This window comes from Mustela lutreola, chromosome 17 (genome assembly GCF_030435805.1).
Source record: "Mustela lutreola isolate mMusLut2 chromosome 17, mMusLut2.pri, whole genome shotgun sequence".
NCBI lineage: Eukaryota > Metazoa > Chordata > Mammalia > Carnivora > Mustelidae > Mustela > Mustela lutreola.
The window spans coordinates 40,597,684-40,624,527 of record NC_081306.1 but is presented as its reverse complement, the minus strand read 5'-3'; the positions used below and the strand labels follow the sequence as shown (position 1 = coordinate 40,624,527).

General features: G+C 41.0%; 1 protein-coding gene and 1 long non-coding RNA gene across 2 annotated transcripts in view; one reads left to right on the top strand and one right to left on the bottom strand.

Annotated features, from left to right (window-relative positions):
• Nucleotides 1-7,521: 7,521 nt before the first annotated feature.
• Nucleotides 7,522-26,844, bottom strand: part of LOC131819112 (cytochrome P450 3A12-like) — a 63,292-nt gene continuing 43,969 nt past the window's right edge. The window contains 5 exon segments of the mRNA XM_059153861.1: nucleotides 7,522-7,980; nucleotides 7,982-8,052; nucleotides 17,423-17,585; nucleotides 20,512-20,738; nucleotides 22,131-22,291. Of these exon segments, the coding sequence (XP_059009844.1) occupies nucleotides 7,947-7,980; nucleotides 7,982-8,052; nucleotides 17,423-17,585; nucleotides 20,512-20,738; nucleotides 22,131-22,291 (656 nt within the window). The 3' untranslated portion in view covers nucleotides 7,522-7,946.
• On the top strand, nucleotides 14,511-17,542 carry LOC131819130 (uncharacterized). Its single transcript, XR_009349068.1, has 3 exons — nucleotides 14,511-14,571; nucleotides 14,840-14,959; nucleotides 17,440-17,542. It is a non-coding gene; the product is annotated as an uncharacterized LOC131819130 (long non-coding RNA).

Below are 26,844 nucleotides of genomic sequence, written 5' to 3'. Positions count from 1 at the left end.
CAGCTGCCAATCTAATATTTTTACCATTGTATGTTACAGACTTCTTTTCCCGGGCTGCTTTCAGGATTTTCTCTTTGTCACTGAGACTTATAAATTTTACTATTAGGTGATGGGGTGTGGGCCTATTCTTAATAAAAATAAAAATTATAAAAGAAAAAAAAATCACTTTCAGGGCCTTGATTTTATTGAAGATTATACACTAGTTATAGATTAAGAGTAGATATTCTTTTGTTTGGTTTTGTCTGATTTTTTTTGAGAATTTCTTGCAGGTTTGTCTCCCTGGTAAGAATATGCCAGAGGTGATGTTGAGGTCTTCTTACGCCTTCCCATTGTGGGCTCTTGACAGACCACCCCTATGTGTGGACATCTTTCTTACCTAGCTCGGGCTCCCACACCCATGCCAGGCTCCTTCTTCAGGTGAATACCCTTCGTACCCTACTTAGTTTCTGATTTTTCTGATTTGGAGTCAGTGTGACTCCCTTCTCAGCCCCTGACCCCAAATATGGAGCTGCCTGCCTGGCTGTGCCCCACCTATGGCTTTAGGACTGAATTATCTAGGAAGGGAGGCAAAGGAAGAGAAGAGAGGAGAAGGGAAAGTAGGGGTGGGGTGGGGAAGGAACAGAAGACTCCTGTGCAGCTCCTGATACCAGCCAAAATGGACAAATGCTTTTAGCCTTTCTGTCCAATGCACTGGCCAATCAACCGTCCCTGATTTGATGTTCATTGTGTCAGGACAGTTGGGAGCTGAGGCTGAAAAACAAAGAGAAAGCATGTTCCCTGCCTACCAGAAAAGTAGGGCACATGAGATGAAAACATGAAATCAAAAGGAATCATATAATACTAAGTGCTTCAGTCGAAAGTTACAAAAAACATGTGCTCCATGACCTGTAGAATTCGATTGTGAATAGACTTTCTGACCAATGGGCAAAGTCACAGTGGCTTAACTCTCACTTAATACATCACATTGGAGTTATGAATGAGCTCCACCCACCCAGCAACTGTGATGGTCAAAACATTCAGTCACTGGCTCTCACTCATTGGTCTATGGATTCTCCCTTAATGTACACAAAGGCATTGGTTAGTATTTTTGTTAAGAGTTGTTGACTGAGGGGGGGGAGGAGTCAAGATGGCGGAGAAGTAGCAAGCTGAGACTGCTTCAGCTAGCCGGAGATCAGCTAGATAGCTTATCTAAAGATTGCAAACACCTGAAAATCCATCGGCAGATCGAAGAGAAGAAGAACAGCAATTCTGGAAACAGAAAAACAACCACTTTCTGAAAGGTAGGACCGGCGGAGAAGTGAATCCAAAGCGACGGGAAGATAGACCCCGGGGGGAGGGGCCGGCTCCCGGCAAGCGGCGGAGCAACCGCGCACAAAATCAGGACTTTTAAAAGTCTGTTCCGCGGAGGGACATCGCTCCAGAGGCTAAACCGGAGCGAAGCCCACGCGGGGTCAGCGTGGCCTCAGGTCCCGCAGGGTCACAGAAGGATCGGGGGTGTTTGAGTGTCGCAGAGCTTGCGGGTATTGGAACGGGAAAGCCGGCTACAGAGACAGAGCCGACAGTAAGCTCGCAGCTCCGTGTTACCTTGAACCGGTCGCAGGCTCGGTGAGCTCGGAGCGCGGCCGGAGGTCAGGCAGACGGGAGTAACTGGGCGCTGTTCTCTGAGGGCGCACTGAGGAGTGGGGCCCTGGGCTCTCGGCTCCTCCGGGCCGGAGACCAGGAGGCCGCCATTTGTATTCCCGTCCTCTGGAACTCTACGGAAAGCGCTCAGGGAACAAAAGCTCCTGAAAGCAAACCCGAGCGGATTACTCACCCCGGCCCCGGGTAAGGGCGGTGTAATTCCGCCTGGGGCAAAGACACTTGAAAATCACTACAACAGGCCCCTCCCCCAGAAGATCAACAAGAAATCCAGCCGAGACCAAGCTCACATACCAAGGAGTGCGGTTTCAATACCAAGGAGAGCAGCAGAATTCCAGAGGAGGAGAAAGCCAAGCACGGAACTCATGGCTTTTTTCCTGTGATTTTCTTTAGTCTTGCAGTTAATTTAATTTTTTCTTTTTCATTTTTTTTTTTTTTTTTCCTCGCCTTCGGGTAAAATTTTTTTTTTTTTTTAACTGTTACCTTTTTCTTTTTTAACGATTTTTTACTAGTTTATCTAATATATATATATATTTTTTTACATTTTTCTTAGGTGTTTTCTTTTTTTAAAAAAAAATTCTTTTCTTTTTTTTTTTTTTTCTTTTTTCTTTCTTCCTTTTTGAACCTCTTTTTATCCCCTTTCTCCCCACTCACGATTTTGGATCTCTTCTAATTTGGCTAAAGCATATTTTCCTGGGGTTGTTGCCACCCTTTTAGTATTTTACTTGCCCCTTCATTTACTCTTATCTGGACAAAATGACAAGACGTAAAAATTCACCACAAAAAAAAGAACAAGAGGCAGTACCGAAGGCTAGGGACCTAATCAATACAGACATCGGTAATATGTCAGATCTAGAGTTCAGAATGACAATTCTCAAGGTTCTAGCCGGGCTCGAAAAAGGCATGGAAGATATTAGAGAAACCCTCTCGAGAGATATAAAAGCCCTTTCTGGAGAAATAAAAGAACTAAAATCTAACCAAGTTGAAATCAAAAAAGCTATTAATGAGGTGCAATCAAAAATGGAGGCTCTCACTGCTAGGATAAATGAGGCAGAAGAAAGAATTAGTGATATAGAAGACCAAATGACAGAGAATAAAGAAGCTGATCAAAAGAGGGACAAACAGCTACTGGACCACGAGGGGAGAATTCGAGAAATAAGTGACACCATAAGACGAAACAACATTAGAATAATTGGGATTCCAGAAGAAGAAGAAAGTGAGAGGGGAGCAGAAGGTATACTGGAGAGAATTATTGGGGAGAATTTCCCCAATATGGCAAAGGGAACAAGCATCAAAATTCAGGAGGTTCAGAGAATGCCCCTCAAAATAAATAAGAATAGGCCCACACCCCGTCACATAATAGTAAAATTTACAAGTCTCAATGACAAAGAGAAAATCCTGAAAGCAGCCCGGGAAAAGAAGTCTGTAACATACAATGGTAAAAATATTAGATTGGCAGCTGACTTATCCACAGAGACCTGGCAGGCCAGAAAGAGCTGGCATGATATTTTCAGAGCACTAAACGAGAAAAACATGCAGCCAAGAATAATATATCCAGCTAGGCTATCATTGAAAATAGAAGGAGAGATTAAAAGCTTCCAGGACAAACAACAACTGAAAGAATTTGCAAATACCAAACCAGCTCTACAGGAAGTATTGAAAGGGGTCCTCTAAGCAAAGAGAGAGCCTACAAGTGGTAGATCAGAAAGGAACAGAGACCATATACAGTAACAGTCACCTTACAGGCAATACAATGGCACTAAATTCATATCTCTCAATAGTTACCCTGAATGTGAATGGGCTAAATGCCCCTGTCAAAAGACACAGGGTATCAGAATGGATAAAAAAACAAAACCCATCTATATGTTGCCTCCAAGAAACACATTTTAAGCCCGAAGACACCTCCAGATTTAAAGTGAGGGGGTGGAAAAGAATTTACCATGCTAATGGACATCAGAAGAAAGCAGGAGTGGCAATCCTTATATCAGATCAATTAGATTTTAAGCCAAAGACTGTAATAAGAGATGAGGAAGGACACTATATCATACTCAAAGGGTCTGTCCAACAAGAAGATTTAACAATTTTAAATATCTATGCCCCCAACGTGGGAGCAGCCAACTATATAAACCAATTAATAACAAAATCAAAGAAACACATAAACAACAATACAATAATAGTAGGGGACTTTAATATTCCCCTCACTGAAATGGACAGGTCATCCAAGCAAAAGATCAGCAAGGAAATAAAGGCCTTAAATGACACACTGGACCAGATGGACATCACAGATATATTCAGAATATTTCATCCCAAAGCAACAGAATACACATTCTTCTCTAGTGCACATGGTACATTCTCCAGAATAGATCACATCCTCGGTCCTAAATCAGGACTCAACCGGTATCAAAAGATTGGGATCATTCCCTGCATATTTTCAGACCACAATGCTCTAAAGCTAGAACTCAACCACAAAAGGAAGTTTGGAAAGAACCCAAATACATGGAGACTAAAGAGTATCCTTCTAAAGAATGAATGGGTCAACCGGGAAATTAAAGAAGAATTGAAAAAAATCATGGAAACAAATGATAATGAAAATACAACGGTTCAAAATCTGTGGGACACAACAAAGGCAGTCCTGAGAGGAAAATATATAGCGGTACAAGCCTTTCTCAAGAAACAAGAAAGGTCTCAGGTACACAACCTAACCCTACACCTAAAGGAGCTGGAGAAGGAACAAGAAAGAAACCCTAAGCCCAGCAGGAGAAGAGAAATCATAAAGATCAGAGCAGAAATCAATGAAATAGAAACCAAAAAAACAATAGAACAAATCAACGAAACTAGGAGCTGGTTCTTTGAAAGAATTAATAAAATTGATAAACCCCTGGCCCGACTTATCAAAAAGAAAAGAGAAAGGACCCAAATAAATAAAATCATGAATGAAAGAGGAGAGATCACAACTAACACCAAGGAAATACAAACTATTATAAGAACATACTATGAGCAACTCTACGGCAATAAATTTGACAATCTGGAAGAAATGGATGCATTCCTAGAAACATATAAACTACCACAACTGAACCATGAAGAAATAGAAAGCCTGAACAGACCCATAACCAGTAAGGAGATTGAAACAGTCATTAAAAATCTCCAAACAAACAAAAGCCCAGGGCCAGACGGCTTCCCGGGGGAATTCTACCAAACATTTAAAGAAGAACTAATTCCTATTCTCCTGAAACTGTTCCAAAAAATAGAAATGGAAGGAAAACTTCCAAACTCATTTTATGAGGCCAGCATCACCTTGATCCCAAAACCAGACAAGGATCCCACCAAAAAAGAGAGCTATAGACCGATAGCCTTGATGAACACAGATGCGAAAATACTCAACAAAATACTAGCCAATCGGATTCAACAGTACATTAAAAAGATTATTCACCACGACCAAGTGGGATTTATTCCAGGGCTGCAAGGTTGGTTCAACATCCGCAAATCAGTCAATGTGATACAACACATCAATAAAAGTAAGAACAAGAACCATATGATACTCTCAATAGATGCTGAAAAAGCATTTGACAAAGTACAACATCCCTTCCTGATCAAAACTCTTCAAAGTGTAGGGATAGAGGGCACATACCTCAATATCATCAAAGCCATCTATGAAAAACCCACCGCAAATATCATTCTCAATGGAGAAAAACTGAAAGCTTTTCCGCTAAGGTCAGGAACACGGCAGGGATGTCCATTATCACCACTGCTATTCAACATCGTACTAGAGGTCCTAGCCTCAGCAATCAGACAACAAAAGGAAATTAAAGGCATCCAAATCGGCAAAGAAGAAGTCAAATTATCACTCTTCGCAGATGATATGATACTATATGTGGAAAACCCAAAAGACTCCACTCCAAAACTGCTAGAACTTATACAGGAATTCAGTAAAGTGTCAGGATATAAAATCAATGCACAGAAATCAGTTGCATTTCTCTACACCAACAGCAAGACAGAAGAAAGAGATATTAAGGAGTCAATCCCATTTACAATTGCATCCAAAACCATAAGATACCTAGGAATAAACCTAACCAAAGAGACACAGAATCTATACTCAGAAAACTATAAAGTACTCATGAAAGAAATTGAGGAAGACACAAAGAAATGGAAAAATGTTCCATGCTCCTGGATTGGAAGAATAAATATTGTGAAAATGTCTATGCTACCTAAAGCAATCTACACATTTAATGCAATTCCTATCAAAGTACCATCCATCTTTTTCAAAGAAATGGAACAAATAATTCTAAAATTTATATGGAACCAGAAAAGACCTCGAATAGCCAAAGGGATATTGAAAAAGAAAGCCAACGTTGGTGGCATCACAATTCCGGACTTCAAGCTCTATTACAAAGCTGTCATCATCAAGACAGCATGGTACTGGCACAAAAACAGACACATAGATCAATGGAACAGAATAGAGAGCCCAGAAATAGACCCTCAACTCTATGGTCAACTAATCTTCGACAAAGCAGGAAAGAATGTCCAATGGAAAAAAGACAGCCTTTTCAATAAATGGTGCTGGGAAAATTGGACAGCCACATGCAGAAAAATGAAATTGGACCATTTCCTTACACCACACACAAAAATAGACTCAAAATGGATGAAGGACCTCAATGTACGAAAGGAATCCATCAAAATCCTTGAGGAGAACACGGGCAGCAACCTCTTCGACCTCTGCCGCAGCAACATCTTCCTAGGAACAACGCAAAAGGCAAGGGAAGCAAGGGAAAAAATGAACTACTGGGATTTCATCAAGATCAAAAGCTTTTGCACAGCAAAGGAAACAGTTAACAAAATCAAAAGACAACTGACAGAATGGGAGAAGATATTTGCAAACGACATATCAGATAAAGGACTAGTGTCCAGAATCTATAAAGAACTTAGCAAACTCAACACCCAAAGAACAAATAATCCAATCAAGAAATGGGCAGAAGACATGAACAGACATTTCTGCAAAGAAGACATCCAGATGGCCAACAGACACATGAAAAAGTGCTCCATATCACTTGGCATCAGGGAAATACAAATCAAAACCACAATGAGATATCACCTCACACCAGTCAGAATGGCTAAAATCAACAAGTCAGGAAATGACAGATGCTGGCGAGGATGCGGAGAAAGGGGAACCCTCCTACACTGTTGGTGGGAATGCAAGCTGGTGCAGCCACTCTGGAAAACAGCATGGAGGTTCCTCAAAATGTTGAAAATAGAACTGCCCTATGACCCAGCAATTGCACTATTGGGTATTTACCCTAAAGATACAAATGTAGTGATCCAAAGGGACACATGCACCCGAATGTTTATAGCAGCAATGTCCACAATAGCCAAACTATGGAAAGAACCTAGATGTCCATCAACAGATGAATGGATCAAGAAGATGTGGTATATATACACAATGGAATACTATGCAGCCATCAAAAGAAATGAAATCTTGCCATTTGCAACAACATGGATGGAACTAGAGCGTATCATGCTTAGCGAAATAAGTCAAGCAGAGAAAGACAACTATCATATGATCTCCCTGATATGAGGAAGTGGTGATGCAACATGGAGGCTTAAGTGGGTAGAAGAATAAATGAAACAAGATGGGATTGGGAGGGAGACAAACCATAAGTGACTCTTAATCTCACAAAACAAACTGAGGGTTGCCGGGGGGAGGGGGTTGGGGAGAAGGGGGTGGGATTATGGACATTGGGGAGGGTATGTGATTTGGTGAGTGCTGTGAAGTGTGTAAACCTGGTGATTCACAGACCTGGGGATAAAAATATATGTATATAAAAAATATATGTTTATAAAAAATAAAAAAAAAAAAAAAAATTAAAAAAAAAAAAAAAAAAAAAAAAAAAGAGTTGTTGACTGACTGGATCAGTGTTAATATTTAATGTAGAATATTCAAAATAAGACATGTGATATAAATGTCATTACCACAGTCACCCCAGTAATTCTTGTCTCCATTAAAGTTTGTTGATAAAATTGTTGAGGAAGTTTTATTCTTGATCAACGGTCAGGAGAACAGATGGTACTAACTGGGGGTAGTCTGTGTGAACCAGACAGGCCGAGTCTACATCTCTGGCACTTTTTAGTGACTTCTTTTACTCTTCACAATAAATGCTCCACACAGACACTGGAGAAAGCTAAATGAATGTACAGAATCCCTAGTCATCTGTCACAGGCAGTACATGAAGGCCATCTTCATTTCTGGGTTTTACTCACAAAGTAAACTGAAGTCTCTGGTGGTCCGGGATCTTGAAGAACAAAGGGGGAAGTCCTTAGGGAAAGTCAGGCTTTGTTGACACGCCAATCTCTTGGCTCTACCTTGAGAACAATGGGTTTTTCCAGTTTAACAGCCCCTTGAGTGCTCCTTTCCAGGCGAATCTACAACAGTTAGACAAGCATATGAGAACCAGGAATGTAGCCTTACTGACAACAAAGCCAAAGGAGACAAGAAACATGAAGGACAATAATGCTTTTCAAACACATAAATACTACTATTAGACTCATATGTCTGGGATCTTACTCCTACTCTGTAAGCTGTCGAGACTGGGGGGCGGGAGGATACATCCATCATTCATTCAGCAAATATCCACTGAGCACTTACTCTGTACCAGGCTGGGGATCAAATTTTGTTGGGTTTGTGGTCCTTTTGCTTTAATTTTAAGTAAAAGGAATAAATGTTTACATTTTAAACCAGATTCTTAGGCATCGTGTCAAAGCATTTTCAGAAGCAATACAGAGTATACTTTGTGTATGTTCAAGCTTGCAAAGTAAACCCGAGTGGGTCTTACACATGTTAATGTGTGGCCATCGTCCCTGCTAAAGATCCTGTCACCTCTCCCAGTGGAACCATCCATTCTTGATGGAAGGAGTTCTTCGTGAAGCATGATGGTTGTTCTCTACCATCTCCTGGCTCCAGAATCTAAGGCAAATGGTGAGCTGCTGAAGACCCTACAGTGTTCTGAGTGAACCTTTAGCCCCATTCTCTCCCAGTGACTATCCAAAAGTGTGGGGGAGCCACAAGCAGAGTCACCTTCTAAAGTCGGTTGACTGCAGGGTATGCAAATGCCTTGGAAGGTGAGAACTGCCAGCCCGTGGGTGAGCAGGAGCTTTCAGGGAGTGTCTGCCCCAGCCCGGGTGTGCCAGAGCCCCGCTTCCTCTCAGGGCTTAGACCCTTGTTTGTAGTCAGTCACTGCTATGCAGCTGCCCCAAAGCCACAAATAAAATGGAGACCAGTTCCGTCTTCCTCCTCTTCTCTGAGCAAGTCTAATAAAGGGAAGAGCTGTATAATAAATGCACAAGTCCTAAAAGTAGGCCGTACTGTACAGCCTTGCTTGAGATGAATCAGTGGCAACAATTCTTTCTGTTTTCCAGATCCTTCTAAAAACGTAACTTGTTATTTTTAAATTTTAAATGGCATGCTTGTATTTCCCCTGCAGAAAGACAGACAAGACACACACACACACACCCCAAGCCTATACACAAATGTCATTTGTTAAATTATTAAAATGAAAATTCTTTACAATTTGCATCCCAGGGCTCTCCATCAACTTCAAATCGCTTGTGAACTTTACTGGGTGACTATAAGCCACTAGTGGGAGTTTAAGAAAGGAATTAAATGAGATGCTAGTGTTAAAGATGCTCTTAGGTCCAAAGAAAACATAGAACGGAGTGGCTGGATTAATGACCAAGCGTTCAGCTTGGGGACTCTGCTGATGACAGTGGCCTGAAGTGTCTTATAACAGAGCAGAGGAGGCATTGGGATCTGGTGCATGGGGGAAGAGCGTGCTAAGCCTTCACAGAACTCGGACTGGGTTGGAAAGGGGAACACAGCCTGACTGGAGCCCGGCTTGCAGAAGGTGGGGCCAAGCACCCAGGACGGCCTGGATCATGGGAGTCTGTCACATCTGGAAGACACGCTTCACACCATGGATTCTCAACCTTGTGTCCTCATGAGAATCCATGGAGGCACTTTAAAAGGCACTTTAGAAGCCACACTCTGGGTGAGCTATGTTAGAAAAATCTCAGATGACCTGGGCATCAGGACTTTTATTGATTTTTTAAAACTCTTCTTATTTAAATCCCAGTTAGTTAATGTTGTATAATATGAGATTCAGGTATACAACAGTGATGCAACACTTCCGTACATTGCCCTGTGTTCATCACAAGTGTACGTACTCCTTAATCTCCATCACCCACTTCACCCTTCCTCCCACCCCCTCCTCTCTGGTAACCATCAGATTGTTCTCTATCATCAAGAGTCTGTTTCTTGGTTTGCCACTCTCTCTTTTTCTTCCTCTTTGTTTTGTTTCTTAAATTCCATATATGAGTGAAATCATACATTTGTCTTTCCCTGACTTATTTTATTTAGCGTAATACTCTCTAGCTCTATCCATGTTGTTGCAAATGACAAAACTTCATTCTTTTTTTTTTTTTTAAGGCCGAGTAACATTCCATTGTATCCATACGCTACACCTTCCTTGTTCATTCATCAGTCAGTGGACATTTGGGTTCTTTCCATAATTTGGCTAGTGTAGATAATGTTGCGAGTAACATCAGAGTGTACGTATCCCTTTGAATTTGTATTTTTGTATCTTTCGGTAAATACCTAGTAGTACAATGGTAGGGTAGTACTATTTTTTTTTGGTACCAAATTTTAATTTACATTGTAATTAATTAACATATAGTGTAATACTGGTTTCTGGAGTAGAATTTAGTGATTAGTCACTTACATATAACTTCCAGAGCTCATCACAAGAAGTCCCCTCCTTCATACCTATCATGGTAGTCATATTTTTAACTTTTTGAGGAACCTCAATACTGTTTTCCAGAGTGGCAGCACCTGTTCGCTTTCTCATGACCAGTGCAAGAGGGTTCTCCTTTCTCTGCACCCTCACCAACACCTGTTGTTTCTTATGTTGTTGATTTTAGCCATTCTGACAGGGGTGTGGTGACATCTCATTGCAGTTTTGATTGGTATTTCCCTGAAGATGAGTGATGTTAAGTATCTTTTCCTGTGTATGTTCACTATCTGTATGCCTTCTTTGGGAAAATGTCTATTTCTGTCTTTTGCCCATTTTTTAACCTGGATTATTTCTGTTTTGTTTTTTATTATGTTCAATTAGCCAACATATAGTTAAGTACATCATTAGTGTTTGGTGTAGTGTTCAACGATTCATTAGTTGCGTATAATAACCACCGCTCATCACCACATGTGCCCTCCTTAATTATTTTCAGGGTGTTCACTTTTATAAGTTCTTTTATCTTTTGATATCAGCCCTTTATCAGATATGTGATTTGTAAATGTCTTCTCCCATTCTGTAGATTGCCTTTAGTTCTGTTATTTCCTTCATTGTTCAGAACCTTTTGATTTTGATGAAGTCCCAGTAGTATTTTTGTTTGTTTTCTTTTTTTTAAATTTATTTTTTATTTATTTTCAGCATAACAGTATTCATTATTTTTGCACCACACCCAGTGCTCCATGCAATCCGTGCCCTCTATAATACTCACCACCTGGTACCCCGACCTCCCTCCCCCTGCCCCTCAAACCCCTCAGATTGTTTTTCAGAGTCCATAGTCTCTCGTGGTTCACCTCCCCTTCCAATTTCCCCCAACTCCCTTCTCCTCTCTATCTCCTCATGTCCTCCATGCTATTTGTTATGCTCCACAAATAAGTGAAACCATATGATAATTGATTCTCTCTGCTTGACTTATTTCACTCAGCATAATCTCTTCCAGTCCCGTCCATGTTGCTACAAAAGTTGGGTATTCGTCCTTTCTGATGGAGGCATAATACTCCATAGTGTATATGGACCACATCTTCCTTATCCATTCGTCCGTTGAAGGGCATCTTGGTTCTTGCCAGTTTGGTGACTGTGGCCATTGCTGCTATAAACATTGGGGTACAGATGGCCCTTCTTTTCACTAAATCTGTATCTTTGGTGTAAATCCCCCGTAGTGCAATGGCAGGGTCATAGGGAAGTTCTATTTTTAATTTTTGAGGAATCTCTTTTCTTGTTTTTGTTTTTGATATTGTCTCCTCTGCCTCAGGAGATGTATGTAGAAAGAAGTTGCTGTGGATGATGTCAAAGAGATATCTGACCATATTCTCCTGTAGGACTTTTTATGGTGTCAGGTCTCATATTTAGATCTTAAATCCATTTTGAATTTATTTTTGTGTATTGTGTAAGAATGCAACCCAGTTTCATTCTTTTGCATGTTGCTGTCTGGTTTAATAAACAGCATTTGTGGAACACACTGTCTTTTCCCCATTGCTATTCTTCCCTGTTTTGTCAAAGATTCTCTGACCATATAGTTGTGCATTTATTTCTGGGCTTTCAAATCTGTTTCACTCACCTGTGTGTCTTTTTTTGTGCTACTGTCATTTTGTTTTGATCATTATAGCTCTGTAATACAACCTGATGTCTGGAATTGTGATGCCTCCAACTTTGCTCTTCTTTTCAAGGTTGCTTTGGCTGTTTGGATTCTTTTGGGTTCCTTTCAAATGTTAGGATTATTTCTTCCAGATTCGTGGAAAAGTGCCATTGATATTTGAAACACATTGCATTAAACATGTACATTGCCTTGGGTAGTATGGACATTTTAACAATATTTGTTCTTCCAATCCAAGAGCATGGAAGGTCTTCCCATTTCTTTGTGCCTCTTCAATTTCTTTCATCTCTGTTTTATAGTTTTCAGAGCATAGGTCTTTTACTTCTTTGGTTAGGCTTATTCCTAGACATCTTAATTTTTGGTGCAATTTTAAATGGGATTGATTCCTTGATTTCTCTTTCTGTTGCTACCTTCTTGATATATAGAAATGCAACAAATTCCTGGCATTGATTTTGTATCCTGCAATTTTACTGAATTCATTGATCAGTTCTAGCAGCTTTTTAGTGGAGGCTTTGGGTTTTCTATATAGAGTATCATGTCATCTGCATGTAGTGAGAGTTCAACTTCTTCCTTGCTGACTTGGAAGCATTTTATTTGTGTTGTCTGACTGCTGTGGCTAGGACTTCCAGTATTATGTTAAACAACAGTGATGTCTGTGGACGTCTGTCTTGTTCCTGACCATAGAGGAAAAACTCTCCATTTTTCCCTATTGAGGATGATATTAGCTGTGGGTTTTTCATATGTGGCCTTTTTATGTTGAGGTATGTTCCCTCAAAATGTGTCTTGTTGAGGACTTTTATCATGAATGGTTGTTGTACTTTGTCAAATACTTGAAATGATATCTTTCCTATCCTTTCTTTTATTAATGTGGTGTATCCACATTGATTGATTTTCAAATACTGAATTGCCCTTGCAAGCCAGGAATAAATCCCACTTGATGGTGGTGAATGATTTTTTTTTTTTTAAATGTACTGTTGGATTCAGTTTGCTAGTATTCATTGGGCATTTTTACACCATGTTCATCAGGGATATTGGCCTGTAGTTCTCTCTCTCTCTCTTTAAAAAGATTTTATTTATTTATTTGACACAGAGAGATCACAAGTAGGCAGAGAGGCAGGCAGAGAGAGAGGGAGAAGCAGAGCTTCTCTGCTGAGCGGAGAGCCTGATGCGGCGCTCAACCCCAGGACCCTGAGATCATGACCTGGGCCGAAGGCAGAGGCTTAACCAACACTGAGCCAACCAGGTACCCCTGTAGTTTTCTTTAGTGGAGTCTTTTATCTGGTGCTGGTATCAGGGCAATGCTGGTCTCATAGAAGAGATCTGTGAGAAGAATAGGCATGAACTCTTTAAATATTTGGTAGAACTTGCTGGTAAAACCATCTGGCCCTGGACTCTGGTTTGTTAGGAGTTTTTTGATTACTGATTCAATTTCTTTGCTGATTATTGATCTGTTCAAGTTTTCTATTTCTCCCCGTTTCAGTTTCAGTAGTTTATATATTGCTAGGAATTTATCCATTTCTTCCAGATTGTCCAATTTGTTGGCATATGGGTTTTCATAATATTCTTATAATTTTTTAAAATTTCTGTGGTATTGGTTGTTATTTCCCATCTCTTGTTTGTGATTTTATTTATTGGGGTCCTTTCTCTTTTCTTTTTGATAAGCCTGGCTGGAGGTTTGTCAACTTCACCCATTTTTTTCAAAGAACGAGCTCCTGGTTTCATTGATCTGTTCTATTGTTTTTATGGTTTCTATATCATCTATTCCTGTTCTAATCTTTATTATTTCCTTCCTCCTGCTGGTTTTAGGCTTCACTTGCTGTTCTTTTTCTAGCTCCTTTAAGTAAGGTTAAGTTGCTTATTTGGGATTTTTCTTGTTCTTGAGGCACACCTCTATGCTATATACTTCCCTCTTAGGACTGCTTTTTCTGCATCCCAAAGGTTTGGGGTCATTGTGTCTTCATTTTCATTTGTACCCATGTATTTTTTTAAAGTCTTCTTTGATTTCCTGGCTGACCCATCATTGTTAGTAACATTGTTTAGTCTCCATGTATTTGTGGTCTGTCCAAATTTGTTATTGTGTTTGATATCTCTTTTCACAGCATTGTAGTCGGCAAAGGTGCATGGTATGATTTCAATCTTATTGCATTTTTTGAGACTTGTTTTGTGACCTAATATGTGATCTATTCTGGAGAATGTTCCTTGTGCACTTGAATAGAAAGTGTATTCTGTGCTTTGGGATGGAATGCTCTCAATATATCTATTAAGTCCCTCTGGTCTAGGGTGTCATTAAAAGTGATTGTTTTCTGTCGGGAGCCAGTACAGGAGGCCTACTCTAAGAGCCGTAAGGGACTGAATATGATTGGCTGTTCATTTAGGTCCACTCTCCCGGGAGGTGCATGAGCACTGCATTTTGATTGGTTAACACTGCCTGTATAAAACGCATGCGCCGAGGGTAAAGGGGGAGGGAGAAGAAGAAAAAAGCGATTAAAGAAGAAGGTTCGCCGCTACGTGAGTCTCTGAGTCGTTCTTGCGGGCCGAGAGCGACAGTTTTCTTGCTGATTTTCTGTTTAGATGATCTGTGCATTGCTGTCAGTGGTGTGTTAAAGTCTTCCACTGTTCTGGTGTTATTATCAATAAGTTCCTTTATGTTCATTATTATTATTATTATATTTGGGTACTCTTACGTTGGTTAATAAATATTTACAACTGTTAGATCTTCTTGTTGGATTGTCTCCTGTATGATTATATAATGCCCTTCTCTGTCTCTTTTTTACAGCCTTTGTTTTAAAGTCTAGTTTGTCTGATGTAAGTATTGCTACTCCAGTTCTCCATTGACATCAATCTGCATGATAAATGTTTCTCTGTGCCCTCGGCTGCAAGAACAACAATCAGCCTGGTATGGTGTTAATGCTTCATTCGTTTATTTCGTCAATTCCTTAGCTTATATGCGGCAGGGTGACCAATAAGGGGCCAAGCAATGGGGAGAGCCAATGAGAGTCCTGTTACTATGCTGATTAAATTTGAAACAGCCAATGACTATGTCCTCCTTTAGGCGGGCTTCACCAGAACCTTCATTGTTTACTTGCAGCTATTTTGCTGGCAGTGAGCCAAGTGCCATCTTGTAATGGCAGGGACTTTCCCGGCCGGAGGCGGTCCCTGACATTTCTCCAACACATCACTTTCAATCTGCAGGTATCTTTAGCTCTAAAATGAAATCCCCAGCTAGCCTTATAGGTTTTCCCTTCTAAGGTAAAGACCGCTTTGGTTTTGGTGCTTTTAAGATTTTTTCTTTATTGCTATATTTTGCAGATTTTTTTCAAAAGGTTCTTAAATTTTTCTGTATTATTATTATTATTTTTTATTTTAAGTAGGCTCTGTGCCCAACGTGGGGCTTGAACTCATGCTCTAAGATCAAGAGTCGCATGTCCTACTGACTGGGCCAGTCAGGCAATCCTATTTTGCAAATTTAATTACATGTCTTGGTGTTGGCCTGATTTTTTTTTTTTTTTTATTTTGATGGGAGTTCTCTGTGCCTCCTGGAGTCGGGGTGTCTGTTTCCTTCCCCAGATTTCAGATATTATTTGTTCAAATAAATTTTCCGTCCCTTTTCCGCTCTCCTCTTCAGGGATTCATATAATACAAATGTTATCATGTTTGATGGAATCAGAGTTCCCTAAATCTATTCTTGCATTGTATAATTCTTCTTTATCTCTTTTGTTCAGCTTCATTATTTTCTGTTATTTCCATTATCTTCTAGGTCACTAATTCATTCCTCTGCTTCCTCTAGCTGCTGTTCACTGCATCAAGCTTGTTTTCAATCTCATGTATTGCATTCTTAATCTCTGACTGATTCTTATTTTAACTTTTATCTCTGTTTAGGGTATCACTGATGTCTTCTTTTCTTAAGCCCAGTGAGCATCCTTATGATTATTGTTTTAAATTCTCCCTTAGGCCTGTTACTTATATCTATTTTACATAAATCTCTCGTCTTATCTCGATCTTCCATTTGGGGTAAATTCCTCCATCTTGATATTTTGTTTAAGTCTCTGCCTTCTTCTCTGTGTTAGAAGAGCCAGTTATGTCTCCTGCTTCTGAAAGTAATGGCCTTATGAATAAGAGGTCACGTAGCATGCAGGGCCTGGAGCTTCACGGACTGTCACTGGTGTGTGGTGCCTGTGCTCTGCTGTTGTGTTTTGGCAGCTCTATCCTTCAGGCCAGCTGTCTGTAGAGGCGTTCCTTGCTTGCTGTGGGCAACATTTGGTCCCCGGCCTGAAAGTGGCGAGTTTTAACTAGATGTGCTCTGGTCTGCTTGTAAAATGAGACCTGACACCAACTCCACCAGAACTGAGGCCTTGTAGAACCCTCTGGTCAGGAGGCTTGGTGTGGGCAAGCCTGGTCTTCTGGGGAAAGAGTCTGCTATGCTGGGAGGCAAGCCTGACTGAGAAGTGCAGTCCCACCAGAGCACAGGGAGGTGGGGCTCGGTGTAAGCGAGTTGGGCAGCCAGTACTGGCACTGTGTTGCTTCCTACAGATGACTGTGTTTGTGGTGAGGGGTGGCGGAGTAAAAGATACCAGCCCGCTCATTTGTTCCTGGAGAGGCATCTTCGTGAACACTGCCTCTCAAGGATGCACTCCTAAAAGAGGGATGATCCCTCTGTGTGTCCCAGGTGTTCTTAGGTCAGGATTTTCAAAAGAACCACTGATTCCAATGTACAAAGAGGGGTTGAGAACCACAGTCATGAGAGTGTCTGTCTGTATGTTGTGGTGGAGAAGATCATCCTTCAAAAGTAATGTCATGGGGGCGCCTGGGTGGCTCAGTGGGTTGAAGCCTCTGCCTTTGGTTGTGATCCCAGGGTCCTGGGATTGAGCCCCTTATCGGGCTCTTTGCTCAGCGGGGAGCCTGCTTCCTCCTCTCTCTCTGCCTGCCTCTCTGCCTACCTGTCCTCACTGTCTGTCAATAAATAAACAAAATCTTTAAAAAAACCCAAAACAACAAAAAGTCATGTCATGATAATCACTGCATGTCAAGACTATGCACAACATGTTTCCTTCCTTTCAGTGGACTTGAGAGAAATTTAAAACATTGCTCAAGTTAAAAGGTCTGTGCGTAAGCATGTCACGCTATGTAACTGACTAGATGACCCTTACAGTTGAGTGTTCGTAAACCAAAGACATGGCACTTATGAGCTGAATAATGGTCACACATGACTCCAAATAGATTCTCTTGGCTGATAGAACAAATTATTAAGGATAAATGACCCCTCCCTGCTGAAACACACATATCCATTACTTATCTCTTAGTTTGAAAAGAAAAACAACAACAATAAGATACTATTTATGTAGAAAGCAATCTCTCTGACCTGTGTTTCTTTACAAGGTTTGAAGGAGAAGTTCTGCAGGACTTTGACAAGGGCAAGTTTCATGCTCGTGGTCGCAAACCTCATCCCAATGCAGTTTCGGGGTCCAGTTCCAAAAGGCAGGTAAGTATAAGGATTTATGCTGTCCTTGTTCTTCTTGCTGAACCTGGTTCCACAATACAAGTTGGGAACACGTTAGTGAAACACAGAAACCATAAGAGCTACACGTTTGGGATTTGGGATTCTTCCCAGGACTATACGGGACACCCTTTTGGGGGTTGGTGACTCAAATCTTGCTATGCTGATTCTGTGGTGAGGGAATAGTAAATTATAGATCCTATGCATTTCCCATACCCTATGGGAGCATTTAGTCTTGTTGAGATGAGATCAATGCTGTTGAAAAGAAGATTTATCTTAAAACATTAGAATTACATTTGGGATGGTGAGATGTTCACACCCTGAAAGGCAAGCAGGAAATGAGCCTGACTGAAGGAAAGGTTGATTCCTGCCTCCACTCCCACTTATATTGGTCACATGCTCATGGAAAAAGAAAGTAGAGAAAATGCCTCCCATGACTGATTGATTGACTGACTGATTGATTTGACAAAAAGAGAGAGAGCATACAAGCAGTGGGGAGTGGCAAGCAGAGGGTGAGGGAGAAGTAGGCTCCCCACGGAGCAGGAGCCTGAAGTGGGGTCCAATCCCAGGACCCTAGGACCATGACCTGACACTTAACCAACTGAGCCATCCAGGCACCCCACCCCCCATGATTTAAAGTTCTACTTTTCTCTTTTCAGCCCTATCGTCTCCACTTGCACCTCCTCTCACTTTCAAAAACAAGTCAGAAGATTCACACAGGCACATGATGCTACTCTAGTGTCGTCAAACTCTCCGATATGTATAATCAGTATAATCACTGTCTATCTGTTTCATGAGAGTATAAATTCCTTGAAGGTTAATCCTATATTTTATTTAAAACTGATTCCTGAATATTTAATTATATTAAGGGAAAATGTGGATTTGGGAAAAGTGATAATGGCATTGTGGTGAGGTTATTTTTTAAAGTCTTTATGTTATGGAGAGCATTCTAGAATGATCGCAGATGATGTACATTAATGTAATATGGGAATCAGATGAAGGATTACAATGGCATGTGGATACATTAGTGGTTGTTGGGCAGGTGACAGGCACATATGATGCATTAAAAGTATTTCATAGATGTGTGTCTCTAGGATATGCCTGTGTTATGTGTCAAAAATGCTCCATAGTAGCCTTTTTTAATATGTGGATTTCTTACTCTCTGGCCCAGTCCCTGAAACACATAGATAAGCACTTCTCATGATTGAATGAATTACAGAGAAGTACCTGGAGTGCTCTCTGGTTTCTGTTCAAGAAGCTACAGGAGTGGGTACTGCTGAACTTGTGGGAACCACCAGGGTTCCTGGTCTAAAGAAGAGACAACTTGGTCAATTCTGACTTCTTTCAGCAAGTACAGTGTGTAAACGTGATGCTAGCACTAGGGACACCACACAACAAGATAAGGCCTCTGCTGGAGGGGCTTAGAGTCAGGGGCTTAAAGTCTAGATCCCTAAAAAGTTCACTCGAAATTTTGTTCACCGATACAATAGAGAGGAAAGCACCACTGTTTTAAGAATTCAAGTTTTGGGGGCGCCTGGGTGGCTCAGTGGATTAAAGCCTCTGCCTTCGGCTCAGGTCATGATCTCAGGGTCCTGGGATCAAGCCCTGCATTGGGCTCTCTGCTCAGTGGGGAGCCTGCTTCCTCCTCTCTCTCTGCCTGCTTATCTGCCTACTTGTGATCTCTGTCTGTAAAATGAATAAATAAAATCTTTATAAAAAAAAAAAGAATTCATGTTTTGCCCAAAGCCAGACTCTGCTTTGAATTCCCAAAAGAGAAAGCTCAAGACTCCTCTAAGGAAGATGTCTCAGACAGCTAGAGAGCAGATGAGATTGCTTTTAATGAAGCCCAGATACCAAGAGCTAGCATAGGACTGTAGCCACACATAGCACGGGACCTGTGTGTGCTCCTGAAAGTAATGGCCTTATGAATAAGAAGTCATGTAGCACCCAGGGCCTGGAGCTTCACTGAGTGTCACTGGTGTGTGGTGCCTGTGCTCTGCTGTTGTGTTTTGGCAGCTCTATCCTTCAGGCCAGCTGTCAGTAGAGGCTCTCCTTGCTTGCTGTGGGCAATGTTTGGTCCCTGGCCTGAATGTGGCGAGTTTTAACTAGGTGTGCTCTGTTCTGCTTGTGAAATGAGACCTGGCACTGCCTCCACCAGAACTGAGGCCCTGTAGAACCCTGGACCACAGCCAGAGATTTATGTAAAACAGATACAAGTAATAGGCCTAATGGAGGATTTAAAGCAACAATCATAAGAACACTCACTGGGCTTGAGCAAAGAAGAGAAGACATCAGTGATACCCTAAAGAGAGACAAAAGAGTTAAAAAAGAATCAGAGATGAGCAGCCATGAGGCTGCTCCTCCTGCCAGGGATAAGGACTCAGGTCCACAGCATCTGCTCTCTCACTAAGGCCAGTAGGCATGGGGGCCAAGGTTAATAAACGTGGAATGTGGGGGCTGGAGGGTGAATTCAGAGAGCTAGAGAGGACAGAAAAACTTAGAGGGAAGAAAGGCCTATTTCCTGAAAGATGATAGTGGTTAAAAAAAAAAAAAAGTCATATACATATAATCACACACAGAAATATAGCATGTTGTTTGTAGTCTAATGTTACATTAAGCAGTTCAAAACAAAAAATTATAATATCATCCTATTTTTTAGTAATCTATAGTACACAGAAAAATGTCCATAAGGAGATACATGACATTATTGATGATTTTAATATATTCGGTCTTTAGATGACTATAATTTTCTTCATTTCTATAGTTTCTAAGTCTACAGCTTAAAAAATATTGACAACAAAGAATGATCATTTTGTAATAAGAAAAAAACTTCTAGGAGCACAAAGATGTCCAAATGAATAATTGTACAGCCACAGGCTTGTCATCTATATGAAGGGAATATCAGAATATCCTCCAGTATGAGGGTGGGTTCTCCATTCCAGGGTTCCCTGTACCTTTCAGGATGGAACTCCTCAGGCGCTGGCCAGAGAGCCTGGTCTCGGTGAAGAGTAAAGACTGGCACCATCACCACTGTCCCTTTGGGAATGAACACACCACTGATCTCCACATCTTTCTTACAGACCCTCTCAAGTCTACCACTGATTGGATGTAATCTGAGAGTTTCATTCAACACCATGTCCAGATACTCCATCTGTACAAGGCCATCATAAGTAGGTGGTGCCTGGAAGGAAAGAAACAGATTTTGATACATCAAGATTTGGAATCAACATTCAACTCACTCTATACACTACTGAAGTGTTAGGGACACCTAAGAATCATGTATTTGGGTAAAGGGCATTTATGGACATTTTCATATCTACCATGTCCTTTGACCTGTTCCGTGGCCCACTGACATGTGTAGAGTAGGGACATAAGTCACTAGGGGAGACCGCTGGGCCAACCCCCTAAACAGGGCCTGAAGTCCCTCTCACCACCATGTAGTAGTTATTCTTCCTCATGTAAACAAAAGTGATTAAAAGCCTATAACCCTTACTCTTACTTGGAATATGCTGAAGTCACTGTTTGCTTTCAAAAGAGGGCCCACACATCTGTACCAAGGAAAGAGAATGGACAGAAAAAAAAACAGAAAAAAATCCCCTATTCCACATAAAGTCTTCTAGTTGAAATATCCTGCTTCCTAATTTTTGATTATATATATAAAGTTTGGAGAGAAGCACTGTATTATGTAAAAAAAAAGTCTATAAATATTCTGGGGAGTAACAAGTTCTTCTCTAACACAAATATGAGAAAAGATGACTAAGATGGTACCATGGTACACAATTTCAGTTCTAGGGAAAGATGTAAAGGGAATAAAAACCCTATCCTCAGCCCCACCCTCTGTTGCTGGAAGGGTCTCATAGTTGCTGCGTCAAGGTTGACAATAAACCAAATAAGCCGCTCCAGCCCCAGAGGCCAGGTGCCTTCATAAGCAGAGAATTTCAGTTTGCGCAGAGGCCTGAAAACTGTGGGCAATTTTGTCTGTTGCTTGGTGTTATATTTAAGAGCCAACACTGTAGTAGGAGTTATGAGTTCCATCAGGATCCAGGCAACCTGGTTCATAGCTTGGCTTTTTCACCACTAGGTATAGGATGTGAAAGAAAGTTATATTATGTCTCTGTAGCTCAGTTTCTGACTTGTTACGTTGAGCTAATTAGAGTTGACCCTTCAGAGGGTGTGGGGCATAGACACTGCTCACCGAAGATCCATGTAGACCCCCATAGTTCCCAGCCCACCTGACCTTAGGGGAAACCACTTTTCAAATGGGCTGTGATCTGAGGATCTCTATGTCAATTTGGGGCCAAATACTGGAAAAGCAAGTGAGCAACACTCTAGTTTTTGTTCTCCAGCCAACATAAAGTCTTCGTGTTCTAGATAGCACTGGTATAAGAAAGCAGAGCCTCTTTACCCTGTATCACCGAATACTCCCATCCTCAACTAATACCCATCGTGGACATGGGAATGTGAGTCAAAAGTAAACCTTTGCTATATAAACCCACAAGATCTGAGGGCTCTTCTGTTACTAAGGCATCACAGAGCTCATCCTGACCTCCCTCCTCAGGCATGGCCTGCTCACCTTCTTGGGGAAAGTCGAATCAATCTCCTCCTGTAGTTTCTGCTGGACATCAGGGTGAGTGGCCAGTTCATATGCCAAGAAAGAAAGAGCAGTGCTAGTGGTCTTGTAGCCAGCAAAAAGAAAGGTCATAGACTGGGCCACGAGCTCCAGATCAGACAGAGCTAAGAGGAGAAGAAAGACATTTTAGCTAAAGCTGGTGAATGAAAAACATCACAGTTCAGATGACAAGAAACCCAAATGAAACTCCCAGATCCCTTGGGGAAAATAGGTAAAAGCAATTCGGAATCAGACTAGGAGTGGTTTGCACTCTGATGTCTATCCTACAGAGCTAGAAAGAGGCAAAAGTTGTTTTGATCTCCTTATTCCCAAGGATTATAACTATTTTTGGCCATCTGCTCCTGCTTATGCCACCTTCCCCACCAACACAGGTGGCTAATTTCAGGAGATGGCATTTCTGTCTCACATACATAGTGTTCTCTGTCTATCTCTGAAGAGTCCTAAAAGTAGTTTAGCCATAAGTAACACAGGCTAGTATTGTTCCCTGGGAAAAACTTACATTCTTCTACAGCTTAATTTTTTTTTGAGAGAGTATGCAATACTAAGGCTTAATTGTCAGGAAAATTCAATGAACTTTTATCTAAACATTTGGCAGGAACTTAGGACAATATTTGGCTACAGAAAAACTTTTGTCCGATGTGTGCTCCATGGACCAGTAGCATCAACAGCATCCGGGAGCTTATTGGAAATGCAGAATTTCAAACCTCATCCTAGCACAATGGAACCAAAATCTGAGCTTTCACAAAATGTGATGATATGCATGGATTATATCTTCAGGAGGAATCTGGTAATAGAAGACCTGGGGCCCACGACTCTTCAAGTGGATGATCTCAGATACGTACAGAAACTGTAACACAGACAAGAAGCTAGAAGAGGGGAGACTGATGCCGGGTAACTCATGCCATTAAAGGAGCATAAGAAGGGACTAGGGAGGGAGACAAACCATAAGAGACTCTTAACCTCAGGAATGAAACTGGGAGTTGCTGGGGGGTTTTGGGTGGGGGGACAGGGTGGCTGGGTTATGGACACTGGGGAGGGTATGTGCTATGGTGAGTGCTATGCATTGAAAGACTGATGATTCACAGACCTGTACCCCTGGGGCAAATAAAACACTCTATGTTAATTAGAAAAAAAAAAAAAGCACAAGAAAGAATGCATCAATAGAAGGGTACTGGCCAACGTGAAATACAGAGAAACAGAATCCAGTGAGTAGATAGAGAAATGCTCATTCCGTCAGGCCTGAATGTCACCTTCCTTAGTGAATGGCTCCAACCTGTATGTAAATTGGCCTCTCTGATTTTCCCCTGATAGAAATGAAGCTGCCCAGGCTCTAACCTATTTGATTGGAACTGGATTAGGACCTTTACATCCTTAGAGCACTGAAATGAACAAGGTACCTGCAACAGACATGAAATTCACAACTAGAAACAACACAGCATAATTGTAAGAAAGATCTACAGATTTCGGATTTTCAGTGATACCTTCTGTGAGGTCATCTGGATACATTCAACTATCCAACCTTTCCTCCTTTAGTATGGACCTAGTGACATTCAAAGTTTAGATCTGTACTGCTCAATGTGGTGGCCATTTGCGAGATGTGCTTATTTAAATATAAATTTTAATTGATTACATTAAACACAATATAAGATTCAGCTCTTCAGAGGCACTAACCACATGTCAAGTGCTCAGTAGCCACATGTGTGCAGTGGTCACTGTACCGAACAGGGCAGATATAGAATATTTCCTTCATCACGAAAATTTCTTGAACCAAACACACAGATAGATAGAGGTAGATGTATACATTGGTATAGACATATTTTAGTGATGTAATAGAGTAAGGCTGTCCCTTTTCTCCAGAATCAATTGTTAAATATATAGGAATTTTGTGAGATGGTTGTGAAACCTTGATAGCTTGAAGTTAACAATGATGGGAATGTTTCTGTCATTGAAAGAAACTATAAATCAAGGCTTTTATTTAGGAGACAGCATGTCTACAATCACTGGTTATGGAGATATAAAAAAAATTTAGGTTTATCATTCCTGTGTAAATATATTTGATGTGATTAGCCTGGTCCACTGAGAGGATCTAGAAAAAAAAAAAAAGCAACCCTAACAGCAATGAGAGCTCCTAGATCCCAGGTTTTGGTTTCTTTTTTTTTTTTCTAAGTTAAAATTCATTCATTTATTTTACAGAAAGAGAAAGCACACACACGTGTGCTAGGGGGGTAGGGACAGAGGGAGAGAATCTCCAAGCAGATTCCCCAATGAGCACAAAGCCAGATGTGGGGCTTGATCCTATGATCCATGAGATCATGACCTGAGTTGAAACCAAGAGTCAGATGCTCAACTGACTGAGCCACCCATGCATCCCAGAGTTTGTTTTCTAAATACCATTCTCAATAATAGGAAACAGAGCTCCTTGAAGTAATGGCTGACTTCAAGGCTCATCAGGGAAAGTAAAAGGGAGACCTGGAATGTCTTATGTCAGATGCAAAAAGTGCTCATGAAGTAATCTGTGAAAAGGATACAGGAGACTCTCTGTACTATAATGACAGATTTGCACCATTACACATTGGTCAAAACTCATAGAAATATCACCTCAACAATAAATCCTAATTTAAACTATGGACTTAAATGGTAATAACGTGTCATTGTATGTATACTGATTGTGACAAAATTACCACATGTGGAGAGATTTTGAAAGTGGGGGTGGCTGTGTGCAGGTGGAAAATACTGGAAATCTCTGTGCCTTTCACTCAATATTGCTTGAATTTAAAACTGCTATTAAGGGGCGCCTGGGTGGCTCAGTGGGTTAAGCCTCTACCTTCGGCTCAGGTCATGATCCCAGAGGCCTGGGATCGAGTCCCGCATAGGGCTCTCTGCTCAGCAGGGAGCCTGCTTCTCCTCATCTCTCTCTCTGTCTGTCTCTCTGCCTATTTGTGATCTCTCTCTCTGTCAAATAAATAAATAAAATCTTTAAAAAAAACTGCTATTAAAAAATCTACTCAATAAACATTGTTAAAATGTCTATACTGCCTAGAGCAATCTATACTTTTAATGCCATTCCGATCAAAATTCCACCAGTTTTCTTCAAAGAACTGGAGCAAATAATCCAAAAATTTGTATGGAATCAGAAGAGACCCTGAATCGCTAAGGAAATATTGAAAAACAAAAATAAAACAGGGGGCATCACGTTACCTGATTTCAAGCTTTACTACAAAGCTGTGATCACCAAGACAGCATGATACTGGCATAAAAACAGACACATAGACCAGCGGAACAGAGTAGAGAGCCCAGATAAGGACCCTCTTCTCTATGGTCAATTAATCTTCGACAAAACAGGAAAAAATATACAGTGGCAAAAAGACAGTCTTTTCAATAAATGGTGCTGGGAAAACTGGGCAGCTATATGTAGAAGAATGAAACTCGACCATTCTCTTACACCATACACAAAGATAAACTCAAAATGGATAAAAGACCTCAACGCGAGACAGGAATCCTTCAGAATCCTAGAGGAGAACATAGGCAGTAATCTCTTTGATATCAGCCACAGCAACTTCTTTCAAGATATGTCTCCAAAGGCAAAGGAAACAAACGCGAAAATGAACTTTTGGGACTTCATCAAGATCAAAAGCTTCTGTACAGCAAAGGAAACAGTCAAAAAAACAAAGAGGCAACCCACAGAATGGGAGAAGATATTTGCAAATGACAGTACAGACAAAAGGTTGATATCCAGGATCTATAACAAAACTCAACACACACAAAACAGGCAAACATATCAAAAAATGGGCCAAAGATATGAACAGACACTTCTCCAATCAAGACATACAAATGGCTATCAGACACATGAAAAAATGTTCACCATCATTAGCCCTCAGGGAGATTCAAATTAAAACCACATTGAGATATCACCTTACACCAGTTAGAATGGCCAAAATTAACAAGACAGGAAACAACATGTGTTGGAGGGGATGTGGAGAAAGGGGAACCCTCTTCCACTGTTGGTGGGAATGCAAGTTGGTGCAGCCTCTTTGGAGAACAGTGTGGAGGTTCCTCAAGAAATTAAAAATAGTACTTCCCTATGACCCTGCCATTGCACTCCTGGGTATTTACCCCAAAGATACAGATGTAGTGAAAAGAAGGCCATCTGTACCCCAATGTTTATAGCAGCAACAGCCACGGTTGTCAAACTATGGAAAGAACCAAGATGTCCTTCAACGGATGCATGGATAAGGAAAATGTGGTCCATATACACTATGGAGTATTATGTCTCCATCAGAAAGGATGAATACCCAACTTTTGTAGCAACATGGACAGGACTGGAAGGGATTATGCTGAGTGAAATAAGTCAAGCAGAGAGAGTCAATTATCATATGGTTTCACTTACTTGTGGAGCATAACAAATAGCATGGAGGACAAGGTGTGTTACAGAGGAGAAGGGAATTGGGGTAAATTGGAAGGGGAGGTGAATCATGAGAGACTATGGACTCTGAAAAACATTCTGAGGGTTTTGAAGGGCCGGGGGGTGAGAGGTTGGGGTACCAGGTGGTGGGTATTATAGAGGGCGTGGATTGCATGGAGCACTGGGTGTGGTGAAAAAATAATGAATACTGTTATGCTGAAAATAAATAAATTTAAAAAAATCTACTCAAAGCAA